At 44.9% G+C, this 14706-nt stretch overlaps 1 protein-coding gene across 6 annotated transcripts in view; it reads left to right on the top strand.

The window, feature by feature from the left end:
* Positions 1-5250: 5250 nt before the first annotated feature.
* MAPKBP1 (mitogen-activated protein kinase binding protein 1) overlaps positions 5251-14706 on the top strand; it is a 120736-nt gene continuing 111280 nt past the window's right edge. For 5 of the 6 annotated variants that reach the window (XM_035111960.3, XM_088670353.1, XM_035111968.3 and 2 more), the window contains exons 1-2: positions 5251-7275; positions 8245-8610. In XM_035111960.3, coding sequence (XP_034967851.2) covers positions 8494-8610 — 117 coding nt within the window. In that variant the 5' untranslated portion in view covers positions 5251-7275; positions 8245-8493. The remainder of the gene's footprint in view (positions 7276-8244; positions 8611-14706) is intronic. The other variant, XM_088670344.1, reaches the window with a different exon arrangement.

The raw sequence follows: 14706 nt of genomic DNA, 5'->3' as shown, positions 1-14706 counted from the left end.
TATAATGAGATAAGAATCCGATATCTCTGTTCAAACCAGGTCCCTCCATGGTTTTGAGCTTGGTGATAAGTTGTAATTCAGCAACTTCTCTTTCCAGTCTATTTCTGAAATTCTTTTGTAGTAAGACTGCTACTTTGAGATCTTGTATAGAATGTCCTGGGAGATTGAAGTGTTCTCCTACTGGTTTTTCTGTCTTCTGGTTCCTGATGTCAGATTTATGTCCATTTATCCTTTGGCGTAGGGTTTGGCCTGTTTGTCCAATATAGAGAGCTGAAGGGCACTGTTGGCATTTGATGGCATACACAATGTTAGAAGATGAGCAATTAAATAGTCCTGAGATGGTATGTTGGATGTTGTTGGGGCCAGTAATGATGTTGTCCGGGTGTATGTGGCAGCAAAGTTGGCATCTGGGTTTATTGCAGGCTCTGGTACCAGTGTCCATGTTAAGTCTGGTGGTTGTATTATTGTGGGTGAGGAGTTGTTTAAGATTGGGTGGCTGTCTGTAGGCAATGAATTTCTTTTTTATCTTTGTACTTTTTTGTATGTATGTGTTTTATTCTTTGTGCTTTTAAATAATAAAATCCAAATAAACACGGGGGGGGGGAATGAACTGAAGTTTTTTTAAAAAACAAAAAAAAACCAAACTAACAATGTAACACAAGACGTTTCATGATGGTCAAGATTGTATTTTGTCCTTTTAAAAAAGAAAAGAAAAGAAACATGAATTTGGAGCATAATATCCACCTGTGAGTACCATACAGGTTGTGACTTTAAAATATTTAAGGGATAGAAGAGAACATGCAATTATACATGCACACATAATGAGAAGACTGTAAACTGCCGGTTATGGTTAGCAGAGGTGACAACACAATCTCTCATTTCTTCTTTTGCACTAAGCCATAATAAGCCAAAGGTGTGTGCTGCCGGATATCCTTTGGCCTGAGGCATGATGTGACTCACAGGCTGAAGTGTGGATTTCAGCACTGTGTCCATTTAATGAAGCATAGCCAGCGTGACAGCATTCACAAGTATACTTCAAAGGGTGGGAGAAATCTAATAAATAAAACAATAAATACTATACTATGCTAAAAAGTGCAGGGACGCAGGTGACACTGTCAGTTAAGCCACAGAGCCTTTGTTGTTGTTTAGTCATTTAGTCGTGTCCGACTCTTCGTGACCCCATGGACCATAGCACGCCAGGCTCTCCTGTCTTGCACTGCCTCCCGCAGTTTGGTCAAACACATGTTGGTAGCTTCGAGAACACTGTCTAACCACTCGTCCTCTGTCGTCCCCTTCTCCTAGTGCCCTCAATCTTTCCCAACATCAGGGTCTTTTCCAAGGATTCTTCTCTTCTCATGAGGTGGTCAAAGTATTGGAGCCTCAGCTTCACGATCTGTCCTTCCAGGGAGCACTCAGGGCTGATTTCCTTCAGAACGGATAGGTTTGATCTTCTTGCAGTCCATGGGACTCTCATAGGTCTCCTCCAGCACCATAATTCAAAAGCATCAATTCTTCGGCGATCCGCCTTCTTTATGGTCCAGTTCTCACTTCCATACATCACTACTGGGAAAAACATAGCTTTAACTATATAGACCTTTGTAGGCAAGGTGATGTCTCTGCTTTTTAAGATGCTGTCTAGGTTTGTCATTGCTTTTCCACAGAGCCTAGGGCTTGCCAATCAGAAGGTTGGCGATTCAAATCTGTGTGACGGGGTGAGGTCCCGTTGCTCGGTCCCTACTCCTGCCAACCTAGCAGTTCGAAAGCATGGCAAAGTGCAAGTAGATAAATAGGTACCACGACAGAGGGAAGGTTTCCGTGTGCTGCTCTGGTTCGCCAGAAGCGGCTTAGTCATGCTGGCCACATGACCTGGAAGCTGTACGCCGGCTCCCTCGGCCAATAACGCGATATGAGCACCACAACCCCAGAGTCGGTCATGGCTTGACCTAATGGTCAGGGGTCCTTTTACCTTACGCTAAAAAGTAGCACACTCGGTAATGAAATTGGCAGCCATATATTTGGGCAGAGGTGTAATATTTCATTCCTGTCAGCAGCTGTGTTTCAGCATTCTGTAGTGACAAAAAGAGCCTGGTGGATCAGGGCAATTGTCCATCCAGTCTGGCATCCCGTTCTCACAGAAGCCCTTGGGAAACCCGCAAGCAGGATTCAAGCACAAGAACACTCTCCCCTTCTGTAGTTTCCAGCTACTGGTATTCAGTTGCTGCCTCCAACCGTGCCTCCTCCGTGAATTTATTTATTAGTCCTCTTGTAAAGCCATAATAAATTGGCAGCCATGACTACCTCCTATGGGAGCGAGTTCCACAGTTTGACTCTGCACTGTGCAAAGAAGTACATGCAGGTCCTGCTTTCTGAACGCCGTGGGTCCCCTTGAAATTGTTTGGTAGCTAAGAGTTTGTATCACAAGCTGACAATTTCAATTATTTCCCATGGGAACATTTTAAACCATGTGAGCGGTCCAATCTCTCCCCTCTCTAGTGCTTCCTGACATGGCTACAACCAACCAACAAAAGAGAGAAAACAATAAAGAAGATTCCACCTAAACATTAGGAAGAACTTCCTGACAGTAAGAGCTGTTTGGCAGTGGAATTTGCTACCAAGGAGTGTGGTGGAGTCTCCTTATTTGGAGGTCTTTAAGCAGAGGCTTGACAGGCATATGTCAAGAATGCTTTGATGGTGTTTCCTGCTTGGCAGGGGGTTAGACTGGATGGCCCTTGTGGTCTCTTCCAACTCTATGATTCTATGATTTGTCAAATCTCCTTCTCTCCCTGGTTTCTGCCCCCAAATGGCTGCCACCTACCAGGAAAGCACAAGCAAATAAAGAAGCAGGCAACCCCCTGCTATTTGGATATCTGAATCTGTGGTGTGTATAGTAAAATTTGTGTACGAATTCCTTGTATTCAGATAATTGAATGAATGAATGTAGAGCAAGCATTTGAAAAGTGGGACATGTGTGCACTTTCTCTTCATTTACCTTTTGTTCTTTAGTTTCTGGACCAACCATAAGGAAAGGCCAAAATAGAGTGCATTGCAGCAATTCAATATTAAAATTACCAAAGCCTGGACTCCTGTGGTTAAGCCATCCCAGTCTAAGGGAAAGCCGCAGCTGTCATAGCAGCAAAAGTTGGCAAAAGGCATTCCTAGCTACTGTGGACACCTGGTGCCAAAGCACATTTGTTGTTGTTTAGTCGTTTAGTCGTGTCCGACTCTTCGAGACCCCATGGATCAGAGCACGCCAGGCACTCCTGTCTTCCACTGCCTCCCGCAGTTTGGTCAAACTCATGTTCATAGCCAAAGCACATAGGGGCAGCCATTTTCTTCTCCTATGAGGTGGCGGCGCATCACCTTTCAGGGAGTGTGGCAAGCACTGCACTTTCTAACTGCTCTCTCTCTCCCCCCCCCACACCATGTTTACTCAGAAGGAAGCCTCGCCAAGTTCAGTGAAATGTTCTTCCAAAAAAAGCCAGCGTTGGGATTAGAACCTTTGCCAGGCCTTGGCATTAAAACGAACAAGCCAACCTGCACCCCCACCACAAACAAACTAACAGGTTCTGTTGATTACAAAGGTGTAGATCATTATGTTCCCATCCTTTGTGAAGCTTGTCAGCCCCAGGCCTCACTTGGGAATTACAACTGTTCCTCCCCTGGGCTTCCAGGTGCATGTTCCCTTACCCAAGGACCCAACCCAGCTAGTTAGAAATAGGGGGGTGAGTCATTGCCCTCTCTTCCCACCCATCCTTTGGGAGTAGCAATTAAAAGATAAAAAAGGCAACCTGATCCTGAACAAAATTCAGCAGCCAAACTAACAGGCCCAGTCTATACAGCAATAGGTTTAAACAAAGGGTGTCTATTCAGAAATATGTACTGCAGATTTCAGTGTGTCTTGTTTGCAGGTAACAAGGTAAAGGTAAAAGACCCCTGACAGTTAAGTCTAGTCGCGAACGACTCTGGGGTTGTGGCGCTCATCTCATTTTACTGGCCGAGGGAGCCGGTGTTTTTCCGGGTCATGTGGCCAGCATGACTAAGCCGCTTCTAGTGAAACCAGAGCAGAGCCCAGAAACGCCATTTACCTTCCCGCCGGAGTGGTACCTATTTATCTACTTGCACTTTGACGTGCTTTCGAACTGCTAGGTTGGCAGGAGCTGGGACAGAGCAACGGGAGCTCACCCTGTTGCGGGTATTTGAACCACCGACCTTCTGATCAGCAAGCCCAAGGCTCAGTGGTTTAGACCACAGCACCACCCGTGCCCCATGTTTGCAGGTAAGTGGGTATAAATAAGGTTGCAATCTGAGTCTGGTGGGTTATGGATATAATCAAAGTTCAGAGCCAAAACAAAATGTTTGCTGCCTTGACACAGAGCAGAAAATAATGCCCCAAGTCTAGGTGTACAGTACCTAAGGTTGGTCAAGTTATTTTGGCACCTGAAGCAGAAAATTACAACATGTGCATCTCTCATTCCTGGACAGTAAAAATACAAATTATAATATAAGCAGTTTGCTGTTCTATGCCTAATGATAGGGCTGACCCTTTCAAGTTGATTAATGGGCAATTAGCTACAGAAGAGTCACTTTAATCAGTCTGAATGGCCATCTAACTGGAATGTATAATATTTCCCTGGAAGTCATTGCTCCACAGAAACAGGAGTATAGATGTGATGAATCAATGTCTGTATTTTGAAAATGTGAAATTGCATTGAACCTATAATCTAGGTTCAAAAATCTTTCTTAGTATACAGTGGTATGCTTCAGGTTACAAATGCTTCAGGTTGCAAACTCCGCTAACCCAGAAATAGTACCTCGGGTTAAGAACTTTGCTTCAGGATGAGAACAGAAATCGTGCTCTGGCGGCGCGGCGGCAGCAGGAGGCCCCATTAGCTAAAGTGGTACCTCAGGTTAAGAACAGTTTCAGGTTAAGAGCGGACCTCCAGAATGAATTAAGTTCTTAACCAGAGGTACCACTATATCATAAACTTTGTTTTATGGAAACAGGACTGCATTGTATTAAGCCAGAGTTTCCCACTGTGTGTGAACCAGGAAAGTCTGGCTTAATGGCAGTAGACAAACAAGGATAAGCAGCTAGGATCAGATAATGAGCCAGGAATTAAGAGGCAGCAAACCTAGCACAAGAGGTGAGAGGGGAGGAAAGGGAACGATTCCATAAATGGACCATTTAAATAAATGCCAAATAAAAGGCGTCAACCCACCTCGCCAACCCAACCTCTTTTAACTGGGCTCAGAAACAAACAAAGTTTATTGCATATATTAAAATGTTCACCAAAGTTCTGAAGCAAAAATCAGTGAAAGAAAAACACAGAAAAACGGCAAGCACTGTATCTGCTAAAAACTGTTGGCATAATTTTGTTAAATTTTGGAACAATGGTAGCCCAGATTACAGAATTTTGAGTGAAACTTCCCTCCGCAGCACAATTCCTAAATGTTTACTTGCAACTAAGCCCCACTGTGTTCAGTGTTGCTTATGCCCAGGTAAGTGTTAACAGCGGCCTTACTGCTGTAAGGCTTACTATGTGTTAGATTAGAATATGGAAACCAATGCAGGAACTTGCAGTGTGTGACTATGCAAACATCCTTCATGTTCACTGGCTTTCATGAGGAAGTGAATCCTACTGAACAGTTCGGGATGTTCTCAAGCAAATTTTAATAGGATCTGGCTGTGTGCATTTTTTTTAAAGGATGCAGACTAATATAAGATATAATTCCAGGTATCATCTTTATTACTGCAAGAAATGGGCAGTTCACACCGCAAAGGGAGTAATTATCTAGAGTCATGATCACTACTAATTTTTGCATGAAAACACACTGGGGCGGCATTAAAAAAAATAAGAAATTCAGGGGAACTAGGTATTGATTGAAGGACTGCTACAAAAATGGTGTAATTAGATAAAAGTCGAAATGCTGCATTCTGTCCTGCATTTTTATCTCGTGAACCACCCCAAGATCTTCGGATGCAGGGCAGTATATAAATTTAATAAATAATAAAATAACAATACCACTGGAAAATCCAGCCAGAAGCCCGGCAAGCTGGGGGGGGGGGAAGGCCCCTGAGAGTTTAGACTAGCTAATGGCAATGCTACAGGTGTAGCAGTTCGGCCTGGGCAGGAGGCGACCCTATAGTTCAGATCTTTTCTTCCCTGGGGTAATGGAAACGCTTCTCCTGACTCCTTCTGCATTCCAAGCAGCTGTTAAAGGCACAGGGGTCCTGCCGCGGGGGGGGGGGCGTGGGAAAGAATTAGCCACCCGATTTAACGGCGTGCTCTTTAGTAACCCACTAAGCAGCCCCCGGGGGCAAGTTAAAACGTGCCCGCTTGCGAAGGAAGCTGGCAGGAGGAGCCAGGGCTGGGTCGGGCTTGGCCAAACCGGCTCCTTTTTGCCTGCGAAGATATGACTCGGCGGGGAGGGTGAAGCAAGGTCGGTCTGCCTCTGTTGGAAAGGGAAGGTAACCGCCGCCTCTCCCTCATCCTCCTCCCTATAGGGGCGCTGAGGTCGAATCCTTAATTCCTCTTCACCCTGCTCGAGGTTCTCCGTCCTCCTTTTCCGTTTCGCAGTTTGGCCTGCCTAGGCCACCGTCGCCTCCGCGGAATCTGGCTGGCTGGGATCTGTCAGCGTGAGTCCTGCGCCAGAAGGGATACAACAAGCGCAGCAGGCGGAGGGGCTGGAGCGTGGAAGCGGCGGCAAGAAGAGCGGTCGCCAGCCCGGAACCTGGCGAGAGGAAACAGCTGAGCGAGGAGGAGGAGGAGGAGGAGGAGATCCGTGACACGGCAGGCAAACCTCTGGGAGGGTCCAGCTGAAGGAGAGCCTGGCAGCCTCCCCTGCACGGCCAATTCCAGCCTCTCGGCTGTCAACTGGCAAGCGGTGGGGAAGCTGAGCAGGGCAGAGCCCGGCCCCCTTTCCGTGTCTCTCCTCCCCGCGCTCCGCTAGCAATTTTCTCTCCCCCCCCTCTGTTTAAAATAAAAATCTGCAAGAGGAACTCCCGACCTTCCTCGTAGTAGTTTTTGAACCCGCTGGCTGCCTCCCGCTCCCCCGTCTGCGTGCGGTCTGGATCCCTGCGAAGCGAGAGGCGAGAGAAGGAGCTCAGGGGAGGAGGAGGAGGAGGAGGAGGGAGCTTCGCGTGCGTTTAAATCCCACCGTGGCTTTTTCTAAAAAGGAAAAATCGGCTGCATGGACGGGCAGCGGGCAGAGAAATCCCATTTAATCTCCTCTGGTTCTCGTTGTTCCGCAAAGCGCCGCTGCCTCTTCGCCAAGGTAACAAAGGTTGAGCCATGTAGTGGTTTCCTTAAAAAAAACCGTTTGTGTCGTTGGCTTATTAAGAAAAAAGAATTGTCCTGAAGGTTTGAATTTGCCCCCTGACTAACGGTGGTTCAGAATGCTCTGGGAAAGGCTTTATGCGATGGTCGGGTGTTTTTCGTCTTCGCGCATTTGCGGGCAGGAAGGGGGGGGGAGAACAAAATTTACCGCAAACTTCTGCCGAAAAATCTGGGTAGATTTGCCTCCCCGTCCCGGGGCTCTCATCAGCCTGAGGTGCGGAAGGTTTTGGGGCCTGACAATGTTGGCTGGTCGAGATTTTACTCTTGATAAGTAAGGGGGCGGGTGTGTGTGTTCGAAACAGTCGGCAATTTAGACTTGGAAGATATCCGTTATATTTAAAATCTAGGCTTAAAACGTTTTATCTAATGGCAGCAAGTTTCTGATTTGCCCAATGCATGTGCAGCATCTGATGCCCATTCCTCAACATTATTTTAAAATCGTGAATACTGCAACAACGGGCAGTGCAAGGGGGCGGGGAGAGAAGAACCCTCTCTTGGAGATGTGGTCCTGATCCTGCTATGCTATTCCCTTGCAAGAATCTCTTCAAGGACTGCTTCAATTGGGGGGGGGGGAACTAAGGTTAACTATTAAGATTGCTTTGGGCGCGGGGCGGGGGGAGGACTGGGTCCATGCTCTACCTTTAAATCCTGACATCTGTAGTGAACTGGTTATTACAGTGGCCTCCCCCACCCCTTTAAAGCTGTCTGGCTCTTTAAAGTGTGCTTCCTTACATATGGCGATGCTGGTGGGGAAAGGATTTTCCACAAATCCTGATGAAATTCAGTGACCTTTGATGCATGTCTTCTGCCATTCAGCCTCTATTAGAAAAAGATGAGATGCACTTGAAGATGTGTTACTGGCTTATGTTAGCTTTGCTGTCTCTTCCCCTTTTCTCTTCCCCCAAAGGTCCACATTGATCCGAGTCTTTTGAACTGACAAAGGAAGTACGTATCCGGAATAGTAGTAATACAAAAGCTTTCAACAATTGTGCCCTGAAGCAGGAGCCTTATGATGAAGTGAAAAAGGGGAGTGTCCGCAATCCGGAGCCTCTGGACAGAAATGGCCCCCTTAACTCCTCTGGCGTGTTAACCCCTGACTGGGTGGTGGAGGAAGAAAGTGCTTGAGAGGGGGCAGGGCTACCTCCCCACGAAGGCTATGATGTCGGTTGAAGGCTCCACAATAACAAGCCGCATCAAGAACTTGCTTCGATCTCCTTCTATCAAGCTGCGGAGGAGCAAGCCAGGGAGCAAGCGGGAAGACATCAGTACGAAGGTGAGCATTCAAACTGTTTTGCATCCTCCTGAAAGCCTCACCTTTGGCTAAATGCTCAGTTGTGTTGGGGGATGTCGTATAGGGTAGCCCTTAAATATTATGGAATATTGGTGGTGCTTTTGCCTGTTTTCCTGACCTGTGCATAGCACAGCCGACAATACAATGATGGCCTTTGTCTGGGTGTGCCTAAAGGTTGCTTTTCCAAGCTGTATGTGCAAGAAGGTACTTTACGATGTGCTGTACATGGATAGGTGTTGTAAGGCGATGAAGGTACTTCAGGATGTGCTGCACATGGATAGGTGTTGTAAGGCCCCCAGGCAATTGGAAGGGAAGACAGGATGTAACACCTTTGGCTCTTCTCACACAAGGAAGTGTGGAACAAATGATTGTTTGGTGAAAACAAACCTTTCTTATGCCTTTTGGGGGCACCTCTCAAAAGCAACAAGTGTGTATGCTACCCTAATGTTTTTCAAGTATAGAGATGTAGCCTTTGTTATTGAAGCTTATGGTGTTACTTGACACATGACTGATTAAGTGTAATGAACAGCATTAAAAGTGTCAAGGAACTAAGCCTGTGTTAAGGCAGTGCATCCTTGAGATATAGCTGCCATAGTGGTATGTCTCTCTCTCTCTTTCCTACTTGCTCTTTCTAGCAATGGTTTTATGGCACATTCTTCAGTTTGCTGTCCTGAGATTAATGTAGGGCAGAAAGAGCCGTGGACTCTGTTCTCCTTCAGAGGATAAGCTTGTTTTAATTTGTGTGGACAGTAAAATAGGAACAACCAGCTTGGTCACATAGTGAATAATGATTAAAACTGGGGGCTGAGATCCCAAAATCCTGGATGCTTTGTCATTGCCTAATTGTATTCCATTAAGGAACAACGTGCACACAAAACAGTGCCTCAGTTTTCCCAACTGTAAAATGAATGTAATTGCTCCTAATTATAACTAATTAGTGATGAATGTTTGCTTAAAGCACCTTGTACTGTTTTTGGCATGTCATGCAAGGTACTTTCTGTATTTAATAATTTTGCATCTGACACTCTGCATGTTTTCTCAGAATAATAAATCCCAGTAGGTGGATTTGTGCATGGGTTTGTTGCTGTATTATAAGAAGCTTTCTCAGTACCCATGGGAGAGTATAAAATGAAAGCTGAAGTAAGCATACTCTAATTTCAGAGGTATAGCTTAAAATTGTTATGAAGGAGCTACGTTTCCTCTTCCGATGTCGTTACTTCAATAGTGATCTAATTATAAGGCTTGCTTTCCCACCCTCTGCTCCATATAAATAAATGGGGTTTATTTCTCAACGTTTTGTGGAAGGGCCTCCTTTTGTAGCCAACTGACCTTTGGTCTACTTGGTGCAAAAAAATCCATTCTTCAAGCCTTCCTCCCTACTCAAGAGGTGTAAGCTCCACAGTACAATCTTCTGCATGTCTACTCAAAAGATAACACATAGGATTTCAACTGAATGTAGCTTCCAGACAACCTGGTTTTGAAGAATCGTTCTGATTTGTTTGTGGGGAGGTTGATGTGATTTTGCATAATCAACTGTTGTCCGTCACTTTCCAGTGCATTACCTTGTCACTTTCCTTATTGCAAAAAGTATGGCTTTCTTTTATTTTGGAAGTGGGTATATGCTCCATGGGGTCACGAAGAGTCGGACATGACTAAACGACTAAACAACAACAATGTTGCATAGGTCTATTTTCATTGTCCCACCTGAATTTGCTGGAATGTGATTGAATCCCATCCCAAACAAACAAACAGACAGACAGACACACATCCTGGAAGCACTTACACAGTCATCAAAATCCAGTTTTGCAAAATTTAAAAGTATCCAGACTCTGCTTACTGTGCCCATGTGCTTTCAAGACATGCAGGATTTCAAAAACACTCTTTAGTGAGGCATGCACCTCTCTAGTATACTGTATTAGTGTTACTGTTTTTGCTAGTGGGACTTGCCTGGTCCTTAAGGGGAAACCATCTGTTTGTTCTCTTCTTCCTTTTTCACCTGATTATGTGGAAGTGCCGCAACTTCTTGGCTCATTCTTTCTTACCCTGCAGTTGTCTGTGAGATGGTAACTAGGATGTGGATGCATCTGAAGTTAGTTTACAGTTCTCCTCCCTGTGAAGGAAACCAAGAAATGCATGCATGATGCAAATTGCCTATGCAAGCTCATTTTGTTTGCTTGATTTATTGAATGCCTGATTAGAAGTGGTACCAGCTTATTTGCAATGCTATCAGTTTTGATTATTGTTCTGTGACCTCCGGGTATAGGGCGGTATAGAAATTCAATAAATATAATAATAAATAATGATGAGAACTTGGGATGGGCTAGCAACGATGTAAAAGTTAATTGTAGCACACAGCACATGAGGGCTATGAATTGATCCCCCTCTCCACATAGTCCCTTCTGAGCAACACATGCCACCTGTGATTATTGTAAAAGACAGGTATAATGGGATACCATAGGAATGGAGTTATCTTGTAGATGGGACAAAATGAGGAAAGCTATGAAATATAGTGTCCCCCAGTTGCTAGAGTCCTGGCCACCTCTTATCTCTGTAACCACGATGGTAAAAAATGTGCTCTTTCTAAAAAAGGAAGAGGTTAGAATACTCAGATTTTATGGGATGAATGCCTCCTGTTTTATCAAGACGTAATTTAACAAGAGGAGCGTGGGAAACTTCTTGAGCTGCCCCATCAAATGATGAGAAATGCATTTAGAAATGTATATCCCGCCCTTTGCTGTTGCCGCTCCCATGACTTATTGCAATAGTAAATTTTACCTGTTCCCTGCTTCCCAGATGTCTAATTAAGTGCAAAAGTGTGGTAATATTCTCCTCACTAGCTGGCTGGACAGTGCAGATGACTGTGTAACCAAGTTGTGATAGGTGCACTATTAGGGATGGGGGTGGTGCTGTGGTCTAAACCACTGAGCCTCTTGGGCTTGCTGATCGAAAGGTCAGTGGTTCAAATCTGCACGATGGGGTGAGCTCCCATTGCTCTGTCCCAACGTCTGCCAACCTAGCATTTTGAAAGAATACCAGTGCAAGTAGATAAATAGATACCACTGTGGCAGGAAGGTAAACAACGTTTCCGTGTGCTTTGGCTTCCGTCACAGTGTCCCATTGTGCCAGAATCTGTTTAGTCATGCTGGCCACATGACCTGGAAAGCTGTTTGTGGACAAACGCTGGCTCCCTCGACCTGAAGCGAGATGAGCGCTGCACCCCATAGTCCCCTTTGACTGGACTGAACCATCCAGGGATACCTTTTAACCTTTAGGCGCACTATTGTAAATTACTACTTGGTAACTGATTACTACAGAATCACAGTCCCATAACTGAATCCTGTAGAATAATGGGCAAATGCTGGCAATCTGTAACCTCTACTTTGTGAAAATGATTTGCTCGGGGAAGGTGATGGGACAGGACCATCTTGTACAAATGTAACCTTGGAATTCCTTCCAGTTTTGCCTCTCTGAAGCGCAGTGTCATATTTCAGTGGGAGTAACAGGTATATTAATCATTGCTATTGGTTCCACCTGGAAAACTGCTGTTTGAAAAGCCTAATTCTCTCTGAGGTGGAAAACTTGTGTCCTGGCTATACTTCAGACTACAGGAAAAGGCTGAGGTATTGACTGCTCCTCCATAAATGATAATCACATAAATAATAATAAACACAACTGTGTACACATAGTAAAACAGATGTCAGGACATTTCTCCCCAATATCCTAGTTTTTTGTGTAGGGGGAGTTTTATGTTTTACAGCCTGGTTTGCTTCTTTGAAGAAAAAAATGTTATGAGATGAGTTCATGAAACAGGATCCTCAGCATGCCTGATAATTCAAGTGATTTTCCTTAACACACTACCTTTCCTTGAATATTGGTTAATGCTGTGGATGCTGTCAGCTGGGCAAACATGAAAACCATTTGAAAAGGAGAGTTGCAAGGTCACAAGTCAGATATCTTAGCTTGAACAGAACGGATTTGACATAGTGAAGTTACCACTCCTGAACTGCTTCTTCCTGGGTCTTGCTGTTTGTCCTTCTCCACAGCCTGATGAGGGCAAGAGAGACATCTCACTTGCTTCAGCCAGTGGTGGAGGCAATAAGACCCAGAGGAAGATCTGCTCCTCCAGATGTTGCTGGACTCCAACTCCTGCCTGCTCCAGGTGATGTGACCGATGTTGTAGTTGTAGTCCAGGAGCATCTGGAAAGCCACAAGTTCCCCAACTCTTTTGTGGGAAATAAGAGCCAAAGGTCTATCTAAGCCAGCATCTTGTTTCGACAGTGGCTAAGGGCATTTATTTATTTGTTTGTTTGTTTTGGGTTGTATTCAGCACTAGCCCTACTTGAGTACACCTAATGAAATGAATGAGCCTGAGTTAGTCATGGCTGTTAATGTCAGTGGGTCTACTTTGAGCAAAACTAGTATTTAATACCACTTTATTTAACAAAATGTATATACTTCCTTATTGTCAGGAAAAAACCCTAAGTGGTAAGTAATATACAGTAAAGGTAATAGCCCTCTCCTGCTGCTGTTACCAATCTTCAGAGGCCCATTGCCTCTGATGATGTAGGTACTGTAGTATACAGTCATCATGACTAGCAGCCATTGATAGGCTTATTCTCCACAAATTTGTCTTAATCTCCTGCTAACAAAGGTCCAAGCTGTGTCCTGGTCTGGCAAACCAACTGAAAAAGGTCTTCTCTTCAATTACAATATCTTCTCAGATTGTCTCAGTTCAGTAAAAACGGGACAGCTTTGAGCAGATTGTGACTGGGTGCCGGTGACTATCTGAATTGATGTACTGACTAAGTCAACTTTCAAAGATCAAGAATGTGGTATGTTTCTTTCAGGCCTAAAGGATGCCCTTCAGGGTTGGTTGATCTTGATTTACTCAGTTTTCAACCTGGTAACTGAGTTTGTGTGTGTTTCATCTCCCGGCGTCCAAGCGCTGTGGATTGTTTAGAGAAGGATGCTGAGCTGCTTCCTAATTAATGACTGGGGCTGCGGTGGCGAACTTCCCAGTCAGTGTGGTACCTTCTTTGTCTTCAAGAGGTTTTTTGGAAGATGATTAGAGAAACCTGTTTGTGGGTCTGAGGGAGACAGAGAAGGAAGATGAAGAGCTGCATTTTGGCCAACTGGCTCACTTCCACAGTATCTTTAGAAGAGAAGCGGATGGGTGGAAGAGGTTTGCACATCTGAAACCAGCTTAAGCAGGACTCTCATGTTTTAGGTGAAAACAATAATTTTGCAGGCTGTGTATATAAATAACATATGTGACTCCTACTCGGACAAATGTAAGAAACGGGTGTTGGTTGCATTGACCTCTAGGCATATGTACAGAAGCCTGCAAAAGTATTCCCCCCCCCAAAGCCAAGTCTTAATGTTTCTTAAACTACCACATAATTACTGGATTGGACCCAGCAGAGACAAATTGTTTGAAGTCATAGCTTACACTGCTGTATGATTTCAAACTTTAGTGTGAGTTGGGTAGGAAGGTGCCAAGGCCTACTCTTGACTATGTCAAAATATGACAGCAAAAAAGTAGTGGGTATTGAGAACTTTTGTTAGGTTATTTTTCTTTGTGCCCCAGGATAACTAATGTTGGCACCTGTCTGTCTCTAGAGACAATGGAGTGCACCTCTGGGGGTGAAGTCAGACCACTGCATTAGCAGCACTGAAGTGATCTCCCCAGGGCACAAGCCTAGGCAGTGCATGTGGAGATCCTGGGCTGCCCAAATGACAATACCCCTCACTTACGTTGTCCAAAGGGAGGCAGAGCAATATGTTTGACACCAGCTTGGCTGCAGGAGTTGCTGGAAGGAGGTGTACATGGCACCGTTTGGTCATTTTAGGGACTCCACTCTGGATTTGTGTCCACTTTACTACTTATCCTTTTCTTCTCCCATAGATATCCTGCAAGGCAATGGAGGTTTAGGATCAGATTTTTTCTTCTCCTAGATAGCAATGTTATTAATGCAGGTTAAGCAGTTGCCATGCTGGGTTTCCCCAGCCACTCTGGGCGGCTTCCAACTGAATGTTAATAACAATACAGCATCAAACATTAAAAACTTCCCTAAACAG

Source organism: Zootoca vivipara, chromosome 1, assembly GCF_965207765.1.
Source record: "Zootoca vivipara chromosome 1, rZooViv2.hap1.1, whole genome shotgun sequence".
In the NCBI taxonomy this organism is placed as follows: domain Eukaryota; kingdom Metazoa; phylum Chordata; class Lepidosauria; order Squamata; family Lacertidae; genus Zootoca; species Zootoca vivipara.
The sequence above is the reverse complement of the archived record's forward strand: the minus strand, read 5'-3'. Positions and strand labels throughout refer to the sequence as shown.